This window comes from Equus caballus, unplaced genomic scaffold (assembly GCF_041296265.1).
Source record: "Equus caballus isolate H_3958 breed thoroughbred unplaced genomic scaffold, TB-T2T haplotype1-0000016, whole genome shotgun sequence".
NCBI classification, from domain to species: domain Eukaryota; kingdom Metazoa; phylum Chordata; class Mammalia; order Perissodactyla; family Equidae; genus Equus; species Equus caballus.
In genome coordinates, this window is record NW_027222391.1 from 7,870,438 (window position 1) to 7,892,291 (window position 21,854).

A 21,854-nucleotide genomic window follows, 5' to 3' on the forward strand; every position below is an offset into this window, starting at 1 on the left:
GCAGAGCTTAGAATTACAATGATCATTACTTATAGTGTTCTATTTTATTTCCTCTTTAACAATCAGCCCAAGTTCTGGTTGGGGGACACCTTCCTCAAACCTCCAAAGGGAGACTCTCTCTTGTTATTTTAGATCTGATTCATATACTATGTGTTTGCATTTCTTAGGGTTTTCTCTATAAATTATCAAGTCATCTGCAAAAGGAAATAATTTTACATATTCCTTTCAAATTTAGATGCCTTTTTAAAATTTGTCTTGCCTAAGTGCCCTCATTAGAACCTCTAGTTCAAGGTGAATAACACATGAAACGAGGGCCAAGAACATTGTTTCATCCCTGGTCTTAGGGGGAAATTATCAGTCTTTCACCACTGACTGTGATATTACCTGTCGGTTTTCAAGGATTTTACTTATTAGATTGATAAAGTTCCTTTCTGTTCCTAATGTGTTGAGTGTTATTTGTTTTTTTTTTTTAATTATTAAGGATGTTGTATTTTGTGAAATTCTCTTTTGTATGTCTGTATCACGGTCAAGTGGCATTTTTCCTTTATTCTATTAATATGGCCAGTTACATGAATCAATTTTCCAGATAGGAAGCCACACTTTCAGCTAGAGGTGAGAGACTGAGACTTTCTCTAGTCTTTCCTGGGCATGCACAGAGCCCTGCACACTTGTGGCCTTCTAGATCCTCACCAATACATTGGAGCTTTTCAGAGCCCTCATACACATGTCATTCTCCTAATTTTTCTTTTCAGTTTTTCGCTCACCTCTCACTTGCCTCAACTAGTATAGCTCGCTCAGGTAGCTACAATAGCAAATAATTACCACTGATTGTTCTGGTAAGCATGCTAGGGGAGGTTCTCCTCACTGAGCAAGCTCTGAGTCAACTCAAGAGAAGCCCCGAAAATTGGACATTTACAAGGAGCTGACAGGTAGGTCAGATGGTGAAATTCAATGGGGATGGGTCTTTGTGAACTCCAAACTCATTATGCCTTCTAGGCTGCTGGTTTTTACATCTACCATGGTTCTGAGACTGATGGTTTTCCAAGTTACTAAGGCTATGATCAGAGTAGGATGGGAACAGCACAAATTTTAATGCCACTGAGATTATTCCCTTTACCAAGATTCCACTGTCTTTCTTAACTAGACACTCCTCAGATTGTGGCAAGCATTTGGTTAACTTCTAGACTTCTGAAAAAGTTGATTTTTACCATTTTCACCAGTGTCCTCATTGTTTGCATGGATTTTCAGAAGTCCTTACTCCAACATTTCAGAAATGTTCTCCCTGTGGCTATTTATTTATAAATTAATTACGTTAAATTACATGACATGAGAAATTTAGTTCTTCGCTCACACACATTAGCCACATTTTAAGTGCTCAAAAACCACATGGGGCTAATAATGATTCTATTGGATAGTGCGGACACAAATGTTAACATCCTTGCTGAAAGTTCACTTAAACAGGGCCTAGAAGCAGGGCATCTAGAATCAGGGTAGAACTCCAGACAATCTTGTTCACCCCTTGTGCCCTTCCAGCTCTGTCCCCTGCAGTAACCACAATAGGGCGGCCTCCCTGTGTAACTTCTCACCATTGGGACACAGAATGGATAGAGTTGTGATCTGTGAGGAATTCTTGTATCTTGCCCAGAATGGTACCCAGCTGCTGAGCCTTTCCCTGGACAAGAACAGTGTCCTCATGGATGGTAAGACTCCCTCCACATTGGGGTGGAGTGTGGTTTCCAACTTCCACACCTGGGGTCCTTGCTGGGAATCTGGATGCCTGGGGATGGGACAGCATTTGACTTTCTCAGACGGGCAGAAGATGACATAGTCCCCCAGGCTTTGCCCACCATTGAGGGAGAGAAAAGGACTCCCAGTGGGATATAGCAGGCACTTGCCTTCTCTCAGATGGCTCTGTGGCCTCAGGATAGTCACTTCCCCTGTCAGGACACCTGCTACATTATCTCTGCATTGAATACACTTGGTCAGATGATCATTGAGGACCTTCAGCTGTGTGTGAACGAGCCTTGGCAGATGTGACAAGATGGGCCTGTTTTCTTATCCATGGGCTGTATGAAAATAGGTAAGGGCTTGATGGCTCATAGGCTATATTCTGCCAAGTCCTGCTATAGATCAGAAGGATGCACTAGAACTTTCTGTAATGATGGAAATGTTCTATATCTGTGCTATCCAGTACAAAGCCACATGTGGATACCGAGTAATTGAAGGGTGGCATCGTGACTGGTTTATATCAATACTGTTTTTAATGTTACTAAGGTAACTGACTTTTAATTTTGTTTAATTAAAATTAATTTTTATTTAAAAAGGCACTTGATACTCCATATTGGACAACACATCACTAAGAAGTTGCCTGGAGAGAGGTTGCACATGCAGTGAGATTTGTAACCCTCCCCAGTGCCCAGTGAGTGCTCTGTGTCCCTAACCTGTGGAGTTGATGGTGTAGCTGGCAATAACAAGAATAGGTGACTGAAATTATAAATGATATGATGTGAACCAGTCCATACTTGGGAGCTGTAATAGAGAAGGTTTCCTAAAGGAAATTCCATTGTAGGTGAATCCTGGCATATGAATATAAAACAACTTGGTAAAGGAGAAGGCAACGAATGTGTTTCTATGCAGAGAAGAAATCATTTGAATGGGAACTTACAAATTTACACAGGTCCCATGGGCTTGCCAACTAATGACGTGTGCTCTGCTCCCCCCCCACATCATAAGATGGCTTGGCAGAATTTCAGTCCTCTGTGCCCAGAGGTATAAATTTAATTTAATTTGTTACACTCCTGTAGTGTGATAATGGCCTTGGACTATGTAGCAAAGTGTCCAAATTTTTCAGACATGCAAACTGAAATGGGGTGAAACATCAGGATGTCTACTTGCCTTTAATATTTTAGTGAGGAGTTGGTGTCAAGATAGCAGCATAGGAAGACTCTGAACTCACCTCCTACCATGAAAACAACCAAGCTACAACCATTTTTTGAACAATTACGCCTGAGAGAGAAGTGGAAACTGGATTAAAAGGATCCCCAAAACAGGGGAGAGTTCTGACCAAGGTAGAAGAGGGAGGAACTCCTTCTGGATATAAAAATGTCACCTTCATGAACCATGGAGCTTCACGTCTGGGTGAGAAAAACCCTAAGTTACACAGCCTTCCCTGGAGGAGTGGGGGATCTGAACTGGGAAGCATTACTGTGATAAGCACCCATCAGACTCCGTATAACTGAAGTGAGTCTCAGAATATCTGGCTTTGCTGGCTAGTAAATGGAATTGGGAACACCCCTAGGAAAGCTATTGGACATAAGCTGAAAAAGCCCTCTTAAAGGGCCCACACACACATTCACAGGTTTCAGAAAGCAACCTAAAATCAACAGAAAGAAAGGTGCAAAGTCCTTTGATGAAGAAAGACTCACTTGATAAGCTCTGGGTGCATCTCTCTGAGATGTGAGAGCTCTCCAAGGACTGAGAAATTGGTGGGATCTGTTATCATGACCTAGTACAGGAGTGCAGACACAGATGTTGGCTGATGCCATTGGAGTTCTTCCTCTGGCCTGTTAGCCTTGGAGTCTGCCCCACCCATTACAGCAAGTATTTAATCCAACTCAGACAGGGCAGACAGCCCACCCTAGGGACTGGCCCCAACCAACAGCAAGCCCTCAAGCAACCTTTGACTTGCATAGGCTGTGTGCCAGGATCTGCTGCAGGCAGGAAAGTGGCTCTGCCTCTGCAGGGCAGGACGTGTGAGGATCATTGGAGTGGGTTGGGCATTGGGCACAGCATGTGTGGAGCCTCTGCAGTGTGGTGACTGGGTCTGCTCCAGGGAGCAGGGATGTGTTCACAGGCCAGGACTGTACTGACAGTGTGTGTGGACCTGTGGGCCATGGGGCTTATCAGCAACAGAAGACCTGTGCTTTGCAAAAAGTCACATATGGGATCAGCCCCTCCTTCCCAAGCCTGAAACAATTGGGTGCTCTGGTTCCTGGGGCCAGCCCCACTCAGCTGCAAACCTGAGAGAGCTGACAACAGTCTTGCAGGCTGGAATCCTACAGCAATTGTAACCCCTTGAGCCTAGCAACCAGTCACACTGGAGTCCTGTTCACTTAACAGAAAAACTGCAACAGGAATGTGCTCTTAGATATTACAGCCAGTGGTGCTGCCTGTCCCCAAATGCAACAAAGTGACTGAAGTGTCCAGAACAGCAGCACACAGAGCTGAGAATTACAACCAGCCAACCAGGGGGACAGCATGGACTCCTTGGGAACCTGCAGTAAAAGCAACCTTGCAACAAGGGAAGGACACATGTGGCCCACACAGGAGTCACTCCTTGAACATTTGGAACTAGTGATGAGAGGGAAGCACACTGCTGAGCCTCAAAAGGCATGTCCTACATAAAGCCACTTCTCCATGATCAGGAGACATAGCTGACCCACCTAATACATAGATATAAGGACAGAGAAAGTGGCAAAATGAGGAGGCAAAGGAATACATTCCAAGCAAGGGAACAGGAAAAACCCCAGAAAAAGAACTAAATGAAGTGGAAATAAGCAATCTACGTGACAAAGACTTCAAAGAAAAAGTCATAACGATGCTCACTGATGTTGGGATAAGATTTGATGAACCCAGTGAGAACGTCAACCAAGAATTGGAAAATATAAAAAAAAATGAAAGGAAGAATACAGTAGTAGAAATGAAAAATTCACTAGAGGAACTCAATAGCAGAGTAGATGATACAGAAGAATGGATCAGCCAGCTGGACAAAAGAGTAGGGGAAATCACCCAAGCTGAACAGATAAAAGAAAAAGGAACTAAAAAGAACCAACAATCTAAGTTAATTCTGAGACATCATTAAGCCCATTATCATTCATATTATAGGTGTCCCAGAAGGAGAAGAGAAAACAAAGGGGTGAGAGAATCTATTCAAAGAAATGATAGCTGAAAACTTTCCTAACCTAAGGAAAGAGACATCCAAGCACAGCAAGCACAGAGATCACCAAACAAGATAATCCCAAAGAGGCCCACACCAAGACACATTGTAATTGAAACGTCAAAAATTAAAGATAAAGAGAGAATCCTAAAAGCCACAAGAGAAAGGCAACAAGTGACATACAAAGGAAAGCCCATAAGGCTGTCAGCTGACTTCTCAGCTGAAACCTTGCAGGTTAGAAGAGAGTGGCAGGATATATTTCAAGTGCTGAAAGGAAAAAACCTACAGCCAAAAATACTCTACACAGCAAGGTTTTCACTCAGAATGGAAGGAGAGAGAAAGAGTTCCCCAGACGAGCAAAAATTAAAGGAGTTTATCCCCAAGAAGCCAGTTTTACAGGAAATGCTAAAGGAACTTATTTAAGTGGGAAAGAGAAGATAAAAAGAAGGGATAAGAAATTACAATAAAATAAAAAGACAATAAAATCACTGTTAAAGGTAAAAATACAGTAAATGTAGCAGAGCAACCACACATGAAGATAATATGGAAGTCAAAATACAAAAGAACTAAAATTACCTATTTCAATGATAATAGGATAATGGATACTCACACACAAAATTAGAGGTTAGATTTGATATCAAAAGCACAAAATGTGGGAGGAGGGGTGTAAAAGAGTCAAGTTTTTAACAAGAAGTCAAACTAGAGAGATCAGCAACTCAATGTAGATTGCTATATATGTAGATTATTACATACGAACCTCATAGTATTCACAAACCAGAAACCTGTAATAAATATATAAATAATTCAGAGAAAGGAACCCAAACATGATATTAAAGAAAGTCCCCAAACACAAGAGAATAGAGCAAGAGAAGAAGGAAGGAATAGAGAAGAACTATTAAAACACCCAGAAAAAATAACAAAATAGGAGTAAATACATATTTACCAATAGCTACTTTAAACGTCAATGGACTAAATGCTCCCATCAAAAGGCATAGGGTGGAAGATTGGATTAAAAAAAAACAAGACTCATGCATATGTTGTATACAAGAGACACACTTCAGACCTAAAGACACTCACAACCTGAAAGTTAAGGGATGGGAAAAAATACTCCATGCAAATGACAAAGAAAAGAAAGCTAGGGTGGCAATACTTATATCAGACAAAATACACTTTAAAACAAAAACTGTAACAAGAGACAAAAAGGGCACTACATAATGATAAAGGGAACAATCCAACAAGAGGATATAGCACTTGTAAATATCTTTGCACCTCACATAGGAGCACCCTTATATATAAAGCAATTATTAACAGACATAAGAGGAGAAATAGAGACTAACACAATAATAGTAAGGGACTTTAACACTCCACTTACACCAATGGATAGATCATGCAAATGGAAAATCAAAAAGGAAATATCAGCCTTAAATGACACTTTAGATCAGATGGACTTAGTAGATATATAGAGAAAATTCCATCCAGAAACCATAGAATACAGATTCTTTTCAAATGCACATGGAACATTCTCCAGGATTGCTCACATATTAGGCCACAAAAGAAGTCTTATTAAATTTAATAAGATTGAAACAATACCAGGCATCTTCTCTGACCACAAAGGTATGAAACTAAAAATCAACTACAGGAAGAAAATCAGAAAAGCCACAAATATGTGGAGATTAAACAAAATGCAACTGTACGACAATCGGGTCAATGAAAAAATCAAAGGAGAAATAAAAAATTGCCTGGAAACAAATAAAAATGAAAATATGACATGCCAAAATCTATGGGATACAGCAAAAGCAATTCTAAGAAGGAAGTTTATAGCAATTCAGGTCTATGTCAACAAACAAGAAAAACAAATAAAGCCCAATATCAGTAGAAGGAGGGAAATAAAAATCAGAGCAAAAGTAAATGAAATAGAGACTAAAATACAACAGAAAAAAATCAATGGATCCAAGAGCTGATTCTTTGAAAGGATAAACAAAATTGGCAAACCTTTACTTAGACTCACAAAGAAAAAAGAGAGCAGGCTCAAATAACATCAGAAATGAAAAAGGAGAAATTGCAATGGACACCTCACACATGCAAAATATTACAAGAGAATACCATGAAAAGCTATATGCCAACAAATTGGATAATATAGAACAACTGGATAAATCCTTAGAAACATACCACCTTCAAACTGAATCAAGAAGAACTAGAGAATTTTAATAGAGCAATCACCAGTATGTAGAACGAAACAGTAATGAAAAACTTCCCAAAAAATAAAAGCCCAAGACCAGACGGCTTCCCTGGTGAATTCTACCAAACATTCAAAGACTTAATACCTATCCTTCTCGAAATTTTACAAAACCTTGAAGAGGTGGAGAAGCTACCTAACTCATTCTACAAAACCAATAGAACCCTGATACCAAAACCAGACAAGGATATCACAGAAAAGGAAAATTATAGGCCGGTATCACTGATGAACATCGATGCAAAACTCTGCAACAAAATACTAGCAAATGAAATACAACAATACATTAAAAAGATCATACACCATGGCCAAGTGGGATTCACTCCAGGGATGCAGGGATAGTTCAACATCTGCAAATCAATCAACGTGATACACCACATTAATAAAGTGAAGAATAAAAAGCACACGATCATCTCAATATATGCAGAAACAGCATTTGGCATGATATAGCATCCATTTCTGATAAAAACTCTGAAGAAAAATGGGTAGAAAAGGAAAGTACCTCAAAATAATAAAGGCCATATATGACAAACTCACAGCTAATATAATTCTCGATGGAGAAAAATTGCATGCTGTCCCTCTAAGAACAGGAACCAGACAAGAATACCCACGTTCACCACTCTTATTACCATAGTATTGGTAGTCTTAACCTGAGTAATCAAGCAAGATAAAGGAATAAAAAGGATCCGAATTGGAAAGGAAGAAGTGAAACTGTCACTATTTGAAGATGACATGATTTCATATGTAGAAAACCCTAAGGAATCCACCCAAAAACTTTTAGAAATAATAAATGAATATGGCCAAGTTGCAGGATGCAAAATCAACATCCAAAAATTAGTTGACTTTGTATACACTAACAACGAAGTAGCCAAAAGAGAAATTAAGAATGCAATCCCATTTACAGTTGCATCACAAAGAATAAAATATCTAGGATTAAACTTAATAAAAGAGGAGGAAGGTCAGTATGATGAAAAATATAAAACATTGTTGAAAGAAATTGAAGATGACACAAGAAGTGGAAAGATATTCCGTGCTCTTGGATTGGAAGAATTAACATAGTTAAAATGTTCATACTTCCTCAAGCAATCTACAGATTCACTGAAATCTCTATCAAAGTTCTAACAACATTTTTCAGATAAATAGAATGGAGAATCCTAATGCTTATATGGAACAACAAAAGACCCCGAATAGCCACAGGAATCCTGAAAAAAAGAGAACAAAAATGGACGTATCAGACTCCGTGATGTCAAAATATACTACAAAGCTATAGTAAGCTAAATGGCATGGTACTGGCACAAAAACAGATATACAGTTCAATGGAAGAGGATCGAGAGCCAAGAAATAAATCCACACATCTGTGGACAGCTAATTTTCAAGAAGGGTGCCAACAACATACAATGGAGAAAGGAAAGTCTCTTCAATAAGTGGTGTTTGGAAAATTGGACAGCCACATGCAAATGAATGAATGTAGGTCATTATCTTACACCACATAGAAAAATTAACTCAAAGTCAAGTAAAGACTTGGAGGTAAGTCCCAGAACCATTAAACTTCTAGAAGAAAACATAGGCAGTCCACTCTTTGACATCAGTCTTAGCAGCATATTTTGAAGTACCATGTCTGACAGGGCAAGGGAAACAATAGAAAAAATAAACAAACGGGACTATATGAAACTAAAAATCTTCTGCACAGCAAAGGAAACCATCAACAAGACGAAAAGACATTCTAACAATTGGAAGAAGATATTTGCAAATCATATATCTGATAAGGGGTTAATATCCAAAATATACACAGAACTCATATATCTCAACAACAAAAAACTAACAACCTAATTTAAAAAATGGGCAAAAGATCTGAACAGGCAATTCTCCAAAGAAAATATAAATATGTCCAACCTGCACATGAAAAGGTGTTCAACATCATCAACCATCAAGGAAATGTAAATCAAAACTACAAAGAGATATCACCTCACTCCCATCCCAATGGCTATAATTAAGAAGACAGGAAACGATAAGTGTTGGAGAAGATGTGGAGAGAAGGGAACCATCATACACTGCTGGTGGGAGTGCAAACTAGTGCAGTCACTATGGAAAACAGTATGGAGATTCCTCAAAAAATTATGAACAGATCTACCATATGATTCAGCTATTCCATTGCTCGGTATTTATCCAAAAAGCATGAAAAGACAAATGCAGAAAGGTACATACATCTCCATGTTCATCACAGCGCTATTCACAATAGCCAAGACTTGGAAGCAACTGAGATGACATCAAGAGACGAATGGATAAAGAAGATATAGTATATATATATATATATATATATATATATATATATATACACAATGGAATACTAGTTGGCCACAAGAAATGGTGAAACCCTGCCATTTGTGACATCATGGTTGGAACTTAAGGGTATTACACTAAGTGAAATATTTCAGAGGGAGAAAGTCAAATACAGTATGATTTTACTCATAAGTGGAATGTAAAACCAATGACAAACAAACGCATAGAGGCAGAGATTGGATTGGTAGTTACCAGAGGCGAAGGGGGGAGGCAGGAGGAGGAAAGGAGTGATTAGGCACATGTGTGTGGTAATGGATTGTAATTAGTCTTTGGGTGCTGAACATGATGAATCTACACAGAAATGGAAACACCTAAAGTGGTGCACCTGAAATTTACATAATGTTATAAACCAATGTGACCAAAATAAAAGAAAATGATAAAAACAAAGGCTGGCAGAGGATATGAACACACATTTTTCCAAAGAAGATATATAGATGGCCAATAGGCACATGAAAAGATGTTCAGTGTCACGAATTATTAGGGAATTGCAAATCAAAACTACGAGATATCATCTTACACCTGTCAGAATGGCCACAATTAACAAGACAAAAATAGCAAATGTTGGAGAGGATGGGGAGAAAAGAGAACCCTCAGACACTGCTGCTGGGAATGGAAACTGATGCAGCCACTATGGAAAACAGTAGGAGATTTCCCCAAAAGTTAAAAATAGAAATACCACATAGAGCTATCCCACTACTGAATATTTATCCAAGGAACATAAAATAACAATTCAGAGATTTATTAATTATTCACAATTGCCAACATGTGGAAGCAACCCAAATGCCCATTAACAGATGAATGGATAAAGACGATGTTGTAGATACATAGATAGATAGATAGATAGATAGATAGATAGATAGATAGATAGATGCCCACACTATGGTGTACAACTCAGCCATAAAAAGAGACAAAATTGTGCTTTTGCGACAACATGGATGGAGCTTGAGTGTATTATGCTAATTGAAATAAGCCAGAGAAAGACATACACGTTATGATTTCACCAATATGTGGAATATAAACACATAGAAAAGGAAAACAGATTGGTGGTTACCAGAGGGGAAGGACTTGGAAGAGGCAAAAAGGGGCAAAGGAGTACATATCTATGGTGATGGAAAAAAACTAGACTATTAGTGGTGAGTATTATGGTATCTATACAGAAACTGATATATAACAATGTACACCTGAAATTACACGATGTTATAAGCTAATATGACCTCAATAAAATAATTAAATAAAAAACATTTTTAAAGGAAAATATGGGAGAAAGCAAAGGTGGCAAGTGTGGGTAATTTACACATTGGATGGAATACTGTTTTAATTGGATGAAGTTTACATTGTTAAATCTAGTCAATCGATGTTTCCAATACTGTTCTACTTTCCTGTGTTTTTGCAAACTTTTATTTAAAAAAGTAAAGCACGTTCACATGTATTCCATTTTATTGACTTCCAGGGTACTCTCCCAACAGAAACAATGCCTTGACTGATAACTCTGGTAAGCGTCAAGGAAGCCCTAGTCCAGGGTGGGGAGGGAATATCTTGATGCTGTGCCTCAAAGAGAACCGTGCACACTGGGTCTTGGATGATGATGAATGCTGGCCAACACATGTCAAGGACCGTGAGACAGTGTGGGGACAGCAGAAGCCTTGGGGAAATGACAGGAGCTGGGTCAGCCCAGCGCTTATCTCCCTAGACTTCCCCTTCTGGGCCATCATCCTCATCTACTTGGCAGGGCTCCTGGTGCTCATCACACGCCTGCTCTGCGGTCTCCTGGTAAGCAGGGTAGTGTCGTTTGGCTTCTTTCTGTTGGGTTGTAAGAGCTCTTGCTATATTATAAATATATGTGCTTTACTAGGGATATGTTTTGCAAATAGTGTCTCTCATTGGCGACTTGATGTTGGTAGCTCCTTTAGAGCTTGAATCAGTAGTGGCATTATCATCCGTCCAACTCTGAGGGGCTGACTCCCCTGTCCCAGGTGTTTCCATCAACCCAAAGGATCATGTTCAATAATGAATAATTCAGAAACATATTAACCCGCCAAAAATCTCTGATGACTAGATTTTACCCACACTCTCATACCATAGATACCCGTTCCTCAAGATCGGAAGTGATGCCACATCACCATGCCCTCAGCTTAATTTCTCTTCTCCTATCCTACCATTCCTAGAATCCATGGTCGGTGACCTCAGTAATTCCCTTGGAACCATCCAAATATTCTTACTGCTCATCATAGCTGCCTTGTAAAACTTCAACCTGAGAAGATCTGATTATTTCCCATGCCTTAGCTGCTGATGGTATTATGATTTTATGACAAAACAGGATATTTTGGGGGCTGGCCCTGTGGCACAGTGGTTAAGTTCATGTGCTCCACTTCGGCGGTCCGGGGTTTCACTGCTTCAGATCCCAGGCATGGACATGGCACTGCTCGTCAGGCCATGCTGAGGCGGTGTCCCACACAGCACGACCAGAGGTGCTCAAAACTAGAGTATACACCTAGGTACTGTGGGTCTTTGGTGAGGAGGAAAAAAACCCAGGATATTTTGGCACCACTGTAAATCTAAAATCAGGATCAGACTGCAGACCCTGTGAGCTGCAGCCATTAGGACAAGCACTTGGGTTTGCTGACAGAGAGAAGAGAACCTTTAGTGGGTGTGGGTACTAGGGTTCAAGAAGCCTCCATGACTCCTGGATAGAATCAAAGAAGGGGCCAGCCCGATGGAGCAGCGGTTAAGTTCACACGTTCCACTTCTCAGTGTCCCGGTGTTCACTGGTTCAGATTTCGGGTGCGGACATGGCACCGCTTGGCACGCCATGCTGTGGTAGGGGTCCCACATATAAAGGAGAAGAAGATGGGCACAGATGTTAGCTCAGGGCCAGTCTTCCTCAGCAAAAAGAGGAGGACTGGCAGTAGTTAGCTGAGGGCTAATCTTCCTCAAAAAAAAAAAAAAGAATCAAAGAAGACGATGCAGGACAGAGGAGTGATGCTTGGGTGTGACTATGCTTGGGAATGTCCATAGGAAGATGTATGTGTCATTGGTAATGCCTTCAACAGTGCTGTTCATTCATTGATTCATCCTATATCATGGACTGCTTTCTACGTCCACCCAGGCACTATTCTCCCCTCTGGATCTTACACTGTCAGAAGAATTAATTTTCATTTATAATATATAGGTACAGTGCTTGTAATGTGCTACGTGTTCCAAGCATTTTTCAAACATCAAGTCCTTTAATTCTCTCCACGTCCTTACAAATTAGGTACACTTATCATTCTTGCCAACAACAGATAAAGAAACTGAGGCCCCGACGAGATAAGTATCCTGCCAACTACCAATATCTACGAAGTGATTGAGCTGGAATCGGAACATAAGATGTTGGCTTCATATTCTCTGCTCTTAACCATGATATTTCCTCTCTAAGTCTTCACACCATGAAAACATTGGATCAGTGTATCCATTTCCTTGTTACACCCAGTAGCCCCACTCTTTGATCTCTGTCTGAAAAAGATATTATTTACATCAAAACTGTTGCATATATACACCAAAATGACTTCTTCCAATATCCCATGTCCTGGAAAATACATAGAGAACATTTCAGAACCTTTCTTGCCCAGGCTGGGAGTGCTTCTGGGAAATCCCACTAAGAAAATCCTAAGAAATCCCACTAAGGAAATCCTCTAAGAAGCCAAGGGCAGGCTGGGAGCTGGGTCTCAGGGGAAAGGTGAGCTCAGGAGTTACCGTGGAATTACAGAATGGATGGGAGGCCTCAGCAGGAACTGACTTCAGGATCTGGTGGTGTTTGAAACTGGGTGCTAATTTTCTGGCAGTGGGAGTAGGGGCTGATGCTGCATTACAGGAATAGGGAATGGCTCCTGGTGTTCTTGGGGAAACTAGACTCAGGAAATAGGGAATGAAGTTTACTTTCACAATGGATTTGTGACGGGAGGCACTCTGTACCTGATTTGTGGTGGGAATTTCCCTATAGCCAAGTCTAGGCATTCCCCCGAGACCTTCTGTCCTGTCCCTGGGGCAATGTCTTTGCAGAGCTGCACACAGGAGATGGCCAAAGAGATGGCAGATGGCTTCAGTTTCTCCATCTCCCTGGACAGAGAGCAGATGCAACAGGCCACCAACAATGACCAGGGCTGGTCTGAGGTGACTGGGCACAGAAGGGTCTCCTAATCCAGGACCCTGAGATGGTGCCACTGACAGTATGTCCCTTCTGGTCCCAGTCAGCCTGAAGATGAGTCCACTTTTTATCCAAACGAGGCCTGCAGGATACATGCTCTCCAGGTAGCTGTGATAGAGAAGCTGTCAGAGTCCATGGTCCCAGCCTTCCTGGGTAGAATCATCTGCAACATCACCACCTTCGTGTGCAACTACTCGGCCTTCAGCACATTCCACCAGGTCCTGGACCAGCTGTTTACTAAGTGAGTGCCCGCCTCATCCTCAGCACTGTGGTGACTCTGCCCATTGCCAGCTGTAAGTTTTGGGAATGTCAGCACATCTCTCTGAGCCTCAGTTTGGTCTTGTGAAAAGTGGGGTGGGAGACAATGAACATCATACGGTTCTCCCAGGAATGAATGAAATCAGCCATGGCAAGTGGTTCCTGGTGCCTGGCTTTACAGAGAGGGCTGTGGGACAGGCTGTGGTTGCTCATGGTGATTAACTTCTCTGTCTCCCATAAAACTTACTCTTCCTCTTTCATCACTGACTTGTGGCCTTTCTGAGTTTGGAAAAGTACCTGGAGAGCACACTGTCAAGGAGTTTGAGATTCCATCCAGCTGGTCCTGGTCCTTGCCCTTCACGTAGCCAATGAGGGATTTCTGAGGCAGCAAAGGGGCCCCAGGACCACTCAGATACCTGGGATGGTTACAGTTGGAGTTCACTCAACAATGTGCATTAAACACATACTCCATATTAAACTTCTGGAGACACTAAGCGTAACTCAGTGAATGAAGCAGACACCCTGTCTGGGCCTCAATTCTAGTCAGAGAGAGTCACTCTTGACATCATTAATAGGTCCCTTCCACCATACATCCTGTGTGACGTCCTCATATGCTCTTGGGCATCTGGAGGCATCTTCCCCCATTGTGAGTGGGATGGACCACAGACCCACCTAAATAAGTGAGTGGTCTATGGGTCCAGAAGGAGGGTTTCCTGTCTCTAGCAGAGAGGGTAGGGGAAGAACATGGGGGCCATGGCTCTGCCAGGCCTGGAAGAACACTGTGTCTCAATTATATTTTGATTCCCCTGGGAGGGTTAGGTTCTGGTAGCTTCTTCTCAAAGAGGACAGGAGTATAAGAGAGCTTTGTATGGGTCTCAGGCCTCCTGAGAACCAGAAGGGAGTCTGGGCTGAGTTGTCCCCTAGAGACCCATCACCACCAGAGTCCCAGCTCCTTTGGCCACCCTTTCTCCAAATCCACCCCTTGTGACCACCACAATCAGGTCCAGAGCAGGAGGTGCGTGAGCAAGCTGCTCACAAATCTGCCTGAGTCTTCATTCCATTAACCCACATGCATGGAGAGCTGGGGTGGACGTTGGGCTCTTTGGGAGAAGAGTATCAGTGGGAACAAGAGACTGCCACAGACTCTGTGTTAAGCCTGCTGCAGGAGAAGGCCTGCCACTGCCAGAACAGCCAGGCAGGGTTCAAGGCTGGGATGGGGCTTTCCCCTGGAAGGGATGGAGCAGGCACAAGGGTCCCAGTCCAAATGAGAGTGCCTTAGGACAGCAATGTGGAAGGAAAGGTCAGGCCTCTGACCCTATGGCCCATCTGCCTTCCCCCAGTGCTATCTATTTGATGTTGGGAAGCTGGCTGGACCAAGGGCAGGATTGCAGGGAGACCCTGCAGTTTCCCTGTTTGACGGTGAAGCTGGCCACTGTTCACATCATATTTGGTGGCTCAGACCTGGAGGGCCATGCTTGCCTTCTGCCAGACCACCTGGAGCATCTCAAGGTCATTGAGGCAGAACAGAAAGGTGAGGGGGCTGCTTTCTGGGAAAACTGTCTGTGCTGAGGTTCATGGGCTGGAGTTCTCTTAAAGGCAGTAGAGTCTTTCCTGTTTTGGGAAAGGCACAGGAGCTTTCAAGTGTGTGGGTGAAACTTACTCTTTATCCTGCTCCATAGCCAGCTCCAAAGCTCCTGTCACTTCCAGAGCCAGAGCCAGTGCCGGTCCCCGGGCTAAAGCCAGCTGCATCTCCAGTCTCACCACCCGTGGTAGAGCTGGAGCCAGCATCCCCTGAATTGGCTGCTCCAGGACGAGAGCAAGGGCCACCATTAAAGGCAGCCCCAGCACCAGCTCCTGCACTGGAGCCCACTGGACGCTGCGCTCTACTGAGACTTCCAGTTCCATCTGCACCAGTCACAAGCCCACCAGATCCAGCCCCAGAGCCCACCTGCCCCTGGGCCATGACCACCAAGGACCAGCTGTGGGAAGAGAAGCCAAACCTCTTGGACCACCTTCCTCAGCTTGTGGCAGAGCAGCTGACAAGGATGGCTGCAGTGAGCAGTGGGGCTCACAGGGAGGGTGGTCCCTGCCTTCCTGGTGCCATGAGCCACCCCATACCTGCCATTCCCTGCTCACGATTCTGATGATCTGGGTCCAAATCACTGCTCCCTCCCTTACCAACAATGTGACCTCGGCAGCTTTCTTTCCCCCCAAGCCTTCGCTGTCCCCTAGCGAACAGGGAACAGTAGAGATGGGCACTCAGAGCACCTGCTGCACAGGGTGGCTGTGCCAATGAATGAGGTGGGAGAGAGTGGAAGGTGGGAAGAGTCTCGCCCTTTGGTGGGGGATGGGAACTCAGTGAGGTGCTGCCAGGTCCTTGGGTGGATCCCCCATCTGCGCAGGTGGCCTGGACAACCTCAGCACTTAGGCAGGTGATATGTATTGACTCCTGTAGAGACAGTCTAACAAAGCTGCTGGTTGTCCCTGCCTCGGGGGAATGTGCATGGGAATGGGGAGTGGGACCCGAGGGGGCTGAGATGGGTGGATGATGGCCCTTCTGGTGGTCATGTGTGGGCTGCGTTCTGGAGCTTAGAGGAAGTGAGACAAGGCTGGGAGCAAACGTCCCCTCCCTTCCCCACAGTACTGTGTCTGGGGTCATCCTGGACTGGGTGCATTCAGTGGACACAGCCAAACCCAGGGACTCCCATAAGCCTCAGGCCACATGTTCTGCTTCCTGAGCTCCAGCTCTGATCTCACCCTGCCTGGGCCTAGGGGGACTGTGGACGCCAAGCTGGGGTGCAGCAGGGCTGGGTGATACTCTGAATCTTCTTCAGGAGCTGTTTAAAACGTTGGTGCCCGCCCACTGCCTCGGTTCCATCTGGTCTGAGTGCGACAACAGGGAACTCGAGTACCTCGCACCCACCGTCCGTGACACTGTGATGCATGACAACACCATGGCCAATTGCATCCTCGTCACTTGCCTTGGGGACCCGAGCATGACAGCGCAGGACAGGGCCAGGGTGGTGGAGCTCTGGGTCTGGGTGGCTGAGGTAAGTCATGGCAGGCCATGTCTGGAGGTGTGGGAATTGCCTCTTGTTTCTCAGCTCTCAGGATTGAAGCCTGGGGTCTGAGTCCCTGGACTGTCCCTTGGCTCTCCTCCAAGGGCCACACTGACTTTGACTTGAGGTCCCAGTGTGGACAAGCTCACTTCCTTCCTTGTGTTGAGCTGCAAATCCTTGTGCCTGGCAGTGTTATTCATCGGGTGCCACATGTGCCTGCCCTGGCTTCCCTGGGCATCTGTCTCCTCCAGGACAGGAGAAGTCCGTGAGGGGACAGAAGCCAGAGGTAGCAGAGCTCCAGCTCCCCCGCATGGCTCTATCTCTTCCCTTTCCCAGGAGTGCCGAGACCTGGGAAACTTCTCTTCCCTCCACACCATCCTTTCTGCCCTGCAGAGCCCTGCCATTACCCATCTCCAAGAGACCTGGGGACAAGTTTCCAGGTGGCTAGGCTGCTGTCCAGCCAGGCACCATGAGGGCGAGGTGGACCAGGAAGCCTGCTTTGGGCTGGCATGTCCCCCAAACTCAGCTGAGACCACCTGGGAGCCAGTGAACACTGGGCACAGGGACTGACCTGGGTGCTGGGTCTCTGAGTCTCTCAGGGCCCTTAGGCCATCAGTTCTGCCCCAAAGATTCATTTCCTTCAAGACCACATCCTGGCTTGAGCCCAGGTAGAGATTTTCAAGTGTTTCCTTTGCAGAAACAGAAGTCTCTATGCAGCTGAAACCAACATTGTTCCAAAGAGATCTGTTTGGGACATATGGGAATGCAGGCCTCAGGGGACAAGAGGAGAGGCCCCTCCGCAGTCCCATGGGGACCTTAGAGCTCAGAGATCCCCAGTGAATTCCTCATCCAGGCCCCAGGCAGTTTGGATATGCTGGGTTCTCAAATAAAAGGGATTACCCTTCAACCATCCCACAGTTTTTCTTGCTTTCTTTCTTTCTTTCCCAACCCCACAAGGAGAGTTCTCGAACCTGGAAGAAGTGGTGCAGAGAAGCATGTGAGCAGGGAGCTGCTCCTGCAGGTAACCTGGAGGCTGGAGATCTGGAAGGAGGCCAGAAGGAGAGGGGAGGGGAACATCCTGAGGGGATCCTAGGAGGTGAGGCTATGGCAAGGCTCAGCCCAGGCTGGGGGTCAGAGAGCCCTGTGAGGGTGGGGCAGGCCGGAGCCACTCGGCCAGGTCCCTCAAGACACCCTGGCCTCTCCCTCCCTGTCTGTTCAGCTGGGGTCTGGACAAACCCTGGGAGTCCAGAGGTCAGGGTCTTCATCAGATTTGGAGTCGGGGGTGGGGTGAAGGCAGCGGGGACAGGGCCTCTGGCTGGGATGGGGGCAGCCTCTCCTCAGTGGGTCCTTGAGCCAGTCACTGCCCCTCTGGGGGCCTGGGTCTCCTCCTCTGGGAAGTGGAGGGAAATGATCAGTGGTGTGGGCCTCCCAGCGGGGAGATACTGTCCAAGGGAGGACAGGAATGTGAGGAGATTTGTGCTGGCTCCTCCTTAAGAGGTGAGGGGAGAGCAGAGATGACACACAGATGACCCTGATTCCTCAGGAGACTCCTGGAAGCAGGTGACATTCTCCTCACACTTTTCAGATGAGGAAAGATGTCCAGGGAGGCCTGGGCAGGCCCAAGGTCACACAGGAGTGAGTCCTGGAGCCGGAACTGGTCTAGAATCAGAGCACCCTGGAGGAGGGAGCAGCAGAGGCAGCAGGGCACTGGAGCTGATGGCCAAGGTCTGAGGTCAGGGACCTTGGGGGACATGTGGAGGGGAGTATGGGCACACTGACCATGTCCTCTGCCCCAACAGGAGGCGACCTCCATGTTAGTGACTGCAGAGAGGGCCCGCCAGGGAGTCCAGGAGAGGCAGGGGCAGTAGGTGAGGGTGCCTGTGGGGGAGGGTCCCAGGAGTCAGAGGAGAGGGGGCTCCCCCTCCAGCTGGAGACCTCCCTCAGGAGAGGGGTCTTCCTCCTCCAGTGCATCTGCTGTGGCCACGGAGCATGATCTTCCTGCAATAGCAGTGAGCAGGAGGAGGCCTGGAAGCACTGGCAACAGGACAGATTTGGGGTGGGGAGGGGCAGGGACCACACCCCCTCGGATGGGCCAACAGCCAGCCCTGGGACTAGACTGGTGGAGTTTGGTGCTCCTGGAGGGGAGGGGAGGAGGGAATTGTGTGTGTTGGGGTGTCCCGAGGATCCTAGGCTGCTCTGTGTGGGAGTGTGGGGTGGGCAGGGGGCTGGGGTGTGGGGTTTCGGAGGAGGGTTCATGGGGGCACCTGAGAGCTGGAGCTCATCACCATGCCCACCCCAATGGCTGCACAGGGTGTTGTCCCCTCCCTGGTGACATTCTTCAGTTCCCTGGAGCTGCTGGACGCTATGATGCAGGATTATGTGGAGATGAGTGAGCCTGGACGTGGGTCCGGGGGCTCAGTCTCCTGAGGGTTGGGAGTAGAGAGTCCTTCCCTGAGCCCTGAGCTCTCTGCATTTGGCAAAGGTCCTCTCAGCAGAGCCTCCAACCTTGTGTGGGAGTCGGGGCGTCAGGCCCATCTCCCCAGTGAGTGATGCAGGCTCTGCAGAAGCCACCGTCCAGGTTCCCTGGGCTGTTGAGGCTCAGAGCTGCCTGACTGAGTGGCCGCAGGAGGTGGTGTCTGAGCTGGACTCAGCCTCTCCCTCTGGCTCTGCCAATTAGGGAAGAGAAGTTGGGCCCCTCCCAGTCAGGAAACACATCAGTGGCTAAGCTGTCCCTTCCTGCCTGAGGCCTCAGTCTCCCCATGTCTCATCAGAGAGGGTTGGGTTACAAGGTCTCTTGCCTCAGTTGTTCTGTGCCCCTGCTCTGGAGCCCAGAGACTGGTCCAGGTCCAAGTCCTGTCTCTGGAAGGGCCTGCCCACTGGCAGCAGTGCAACATTGGAAGAGGTGTGGACAGGGGCTAGTGCTGGTGTAAGGGGGCTGTTTCTGATGGACTGTGGCTGTCTGCTTTCCAGGGGATGTGCTGAACTGTCAGAAATGGAATGAGGTAAGCGGCTGCAGCCTCACAGTGGGGAGGCTGGGGGTGTGTAAATCAGAGACACCCCCCCGTGGGCAGGACCCCCTCTGGCCCAATCCGCAGGGTCAGACATTTATTTGTAGAGTTTGATATACAGAGCTGGGGATCCTATGGCATTGGTGGGTAGGGGTAGGACTGGCATCAAAGACACCTTCCTGGATGAGGAGCTATTTCGGGCCAAGTGTGAGAGCAGGCAAGTCCTGACTTGAATTGCAGGGAGGCAGGGTTCCCAAGCGGGCAAAGGCCCCAGACTGGCTCTTTGTCCCCCTAGTCACCCCCTCCAAGAGCCCTGCAGGGTCCCCGACTCAGGTCCTGTGTGCATCCTGTGCTTGCTTTGTCCTAGCAATTCAAACTGATGGAGGAGATCGAGCTGCTCCAGGAGGCTGCAAATCTGTACACAGTGCAGCCTGACAAGCACTTTGGGGCCTGGTTCCAGGCCATGGAGCCCCTGAGTGAGGAGGAGAGGTGAGGGAGGTCAGGAGTTGGGAGAGGGCAGGGCAGACTCTCTCTGCTGACCAGCTCCAGAGCCCATGGCCCTGGCTCCCTGGTCAGCCCCAGATCTGGTTGCATGGCGAACCCTGGGACCCTTGGACTCCAGCTGCTGGCAGGTTCCAGGATGCACATGTGATGTGTGGCTCCTGAGAGCTTCCAGCTCTACTCTGTCTTGTAGCTACAGCCTGTCCTGCCAGCTGGAGCCCAGATACCACTGGGCCAGAAAGATTTGACTCTTCTTCAAAGACAAGAAGAACAGCTCAGGGAAGAGTGTGTGTCTGCACTGGCAGTGGCTGAATCCACAGGCTCAGGAAACATTCAGGCTGAGCATGGGCCTGGGGAGGCAGACAGCTGGCCCTGGGTCCCAACTCCACTGGTGAGCAGTCCTGTCCTGGGCAATTGCACTCATGTTTCTCTGACTGGTTTCCTCCTCTGTGAAATGGGTGATGTTAAATATCAGCCCCTGTGTCAGGGACAGATGGGGTCCTGTTGGCTGTCTGACGACTCAGCACAGGGCTGGAGCACAGAGCACAGTGGGGGCAGGGAGGGGGTGTGTGCTGTGGGTCCAGGGCAGGCCCCTCAGGAAATGCCTCTCTTTCTCCAGACACCAGACCCCCAACCAAGGGCCCAGTGGTGGTGGTCCATGACCCTCCTGAGACCAGCTGAGCTACAATGGGGACACAGTGGGGACACTCAGGGTGCACAGGGTCATCTCCTCAGATTCTGATGAGAACTTTGTGATCCGTTTCCTGGGGTCCCCTGGAGGCCACGATGGAAGGCACCAAACCCTCTTCTCCCTCCCCCCTTTTCCCCAGCACCTATCTCCCTATTTGGAGGGGCCATGTTTTGTTGTCAATGGTAAATGCTGCATTTGAGTATAACATTAAATTGTTGCTTCTTTCTAATCCTGGGAGTGGAGGTGTGCGTCTTTCACTCCCTGTGCTCATGGAAACCAGATCCAGAAACTCACATTCCTTCTCGAATTTAGAAACCTCACAGAGTCATCAGCTCAGTTTATGTGGAGAAGGAAGAAGTGCCAGTCCCCTCCCTGGCTACTGAAGGACATGCCCAAGTCCCCCTTCCTCCAAGGACAGGATCATTGCAGTTGGGCTCACCCTGTCCATGAGCAGAGACAGCCCCTCCTACCTCTTGGGACTAAGAGGTTGGAGGCATTTTCTCAGGCAGAACGACAACCACTGAGCTGGGCGTGTCTTTCAAACTAGCACATGCCTGTCCCTAGCACATGTCCTGCCCAGGACAGTGGCTGCCTTTCTACACTCTGCCAGAAGAGGGAACATTTTCCTGGTTTCTCTGGCACACA

General features: G+C 46.5%; 1 protein-coding gene across 1 annotated transcript; it reads left to right on the forward strand.

The window, feature by feature from the left end:
• Positions 1–13,535: 13,535 nt before the first annotated feature.
• Positions 13,536–21,309, forward strand: LOC138922897 (ral guanine nucleotide dissociation stimulator-like). Its single transcript, XM_070259333.1, has 8 exons — positions 13,536–13,658; positions 13,797–13,933; positions 15,291–15,481; positions 15,658–16,004; positions 16,785–17,000; positions 17,967–18,030; positions 19,980–20,011; positions 21,138–21,309. Exons 1-8 carry the CDS (start codon positions 13,536–13,538, stop codon positions 21,258–21,260), a joined length of 1,233 nt encoding a protein of 410 aa, XP_070115434.1. The 3' UTR covers positions 21,261–21,309.
• Positions 21,310–21,854: the final 545 nt, after the last annotated feature.

Bases quoted from the DNA above. Each gene is read 5' to 3' on its own strand.
- LOC138922897 (XM_070259333.1), top strand. From the start codon at position 13,536: ATGTCTTTGCAGAGCTGCACACAGGAGATGGCCAAAGAGATGGCAGAT. The intron at 13,934-15,290 runs GTGAGTGCCCGC...GCCTTCCCCCAG, and splicing joins CTGGACCAGCTGTTTACTAA to TGCTATCTATTTGATGTTGG. The intron at 20,012-21,137 runs GTAAGCGGCTGC...CTCTTTCTCCAG, and splicing joins ACTGTCAGAAATGGAATGAG to ACACCAGACCCCCAACCAAG.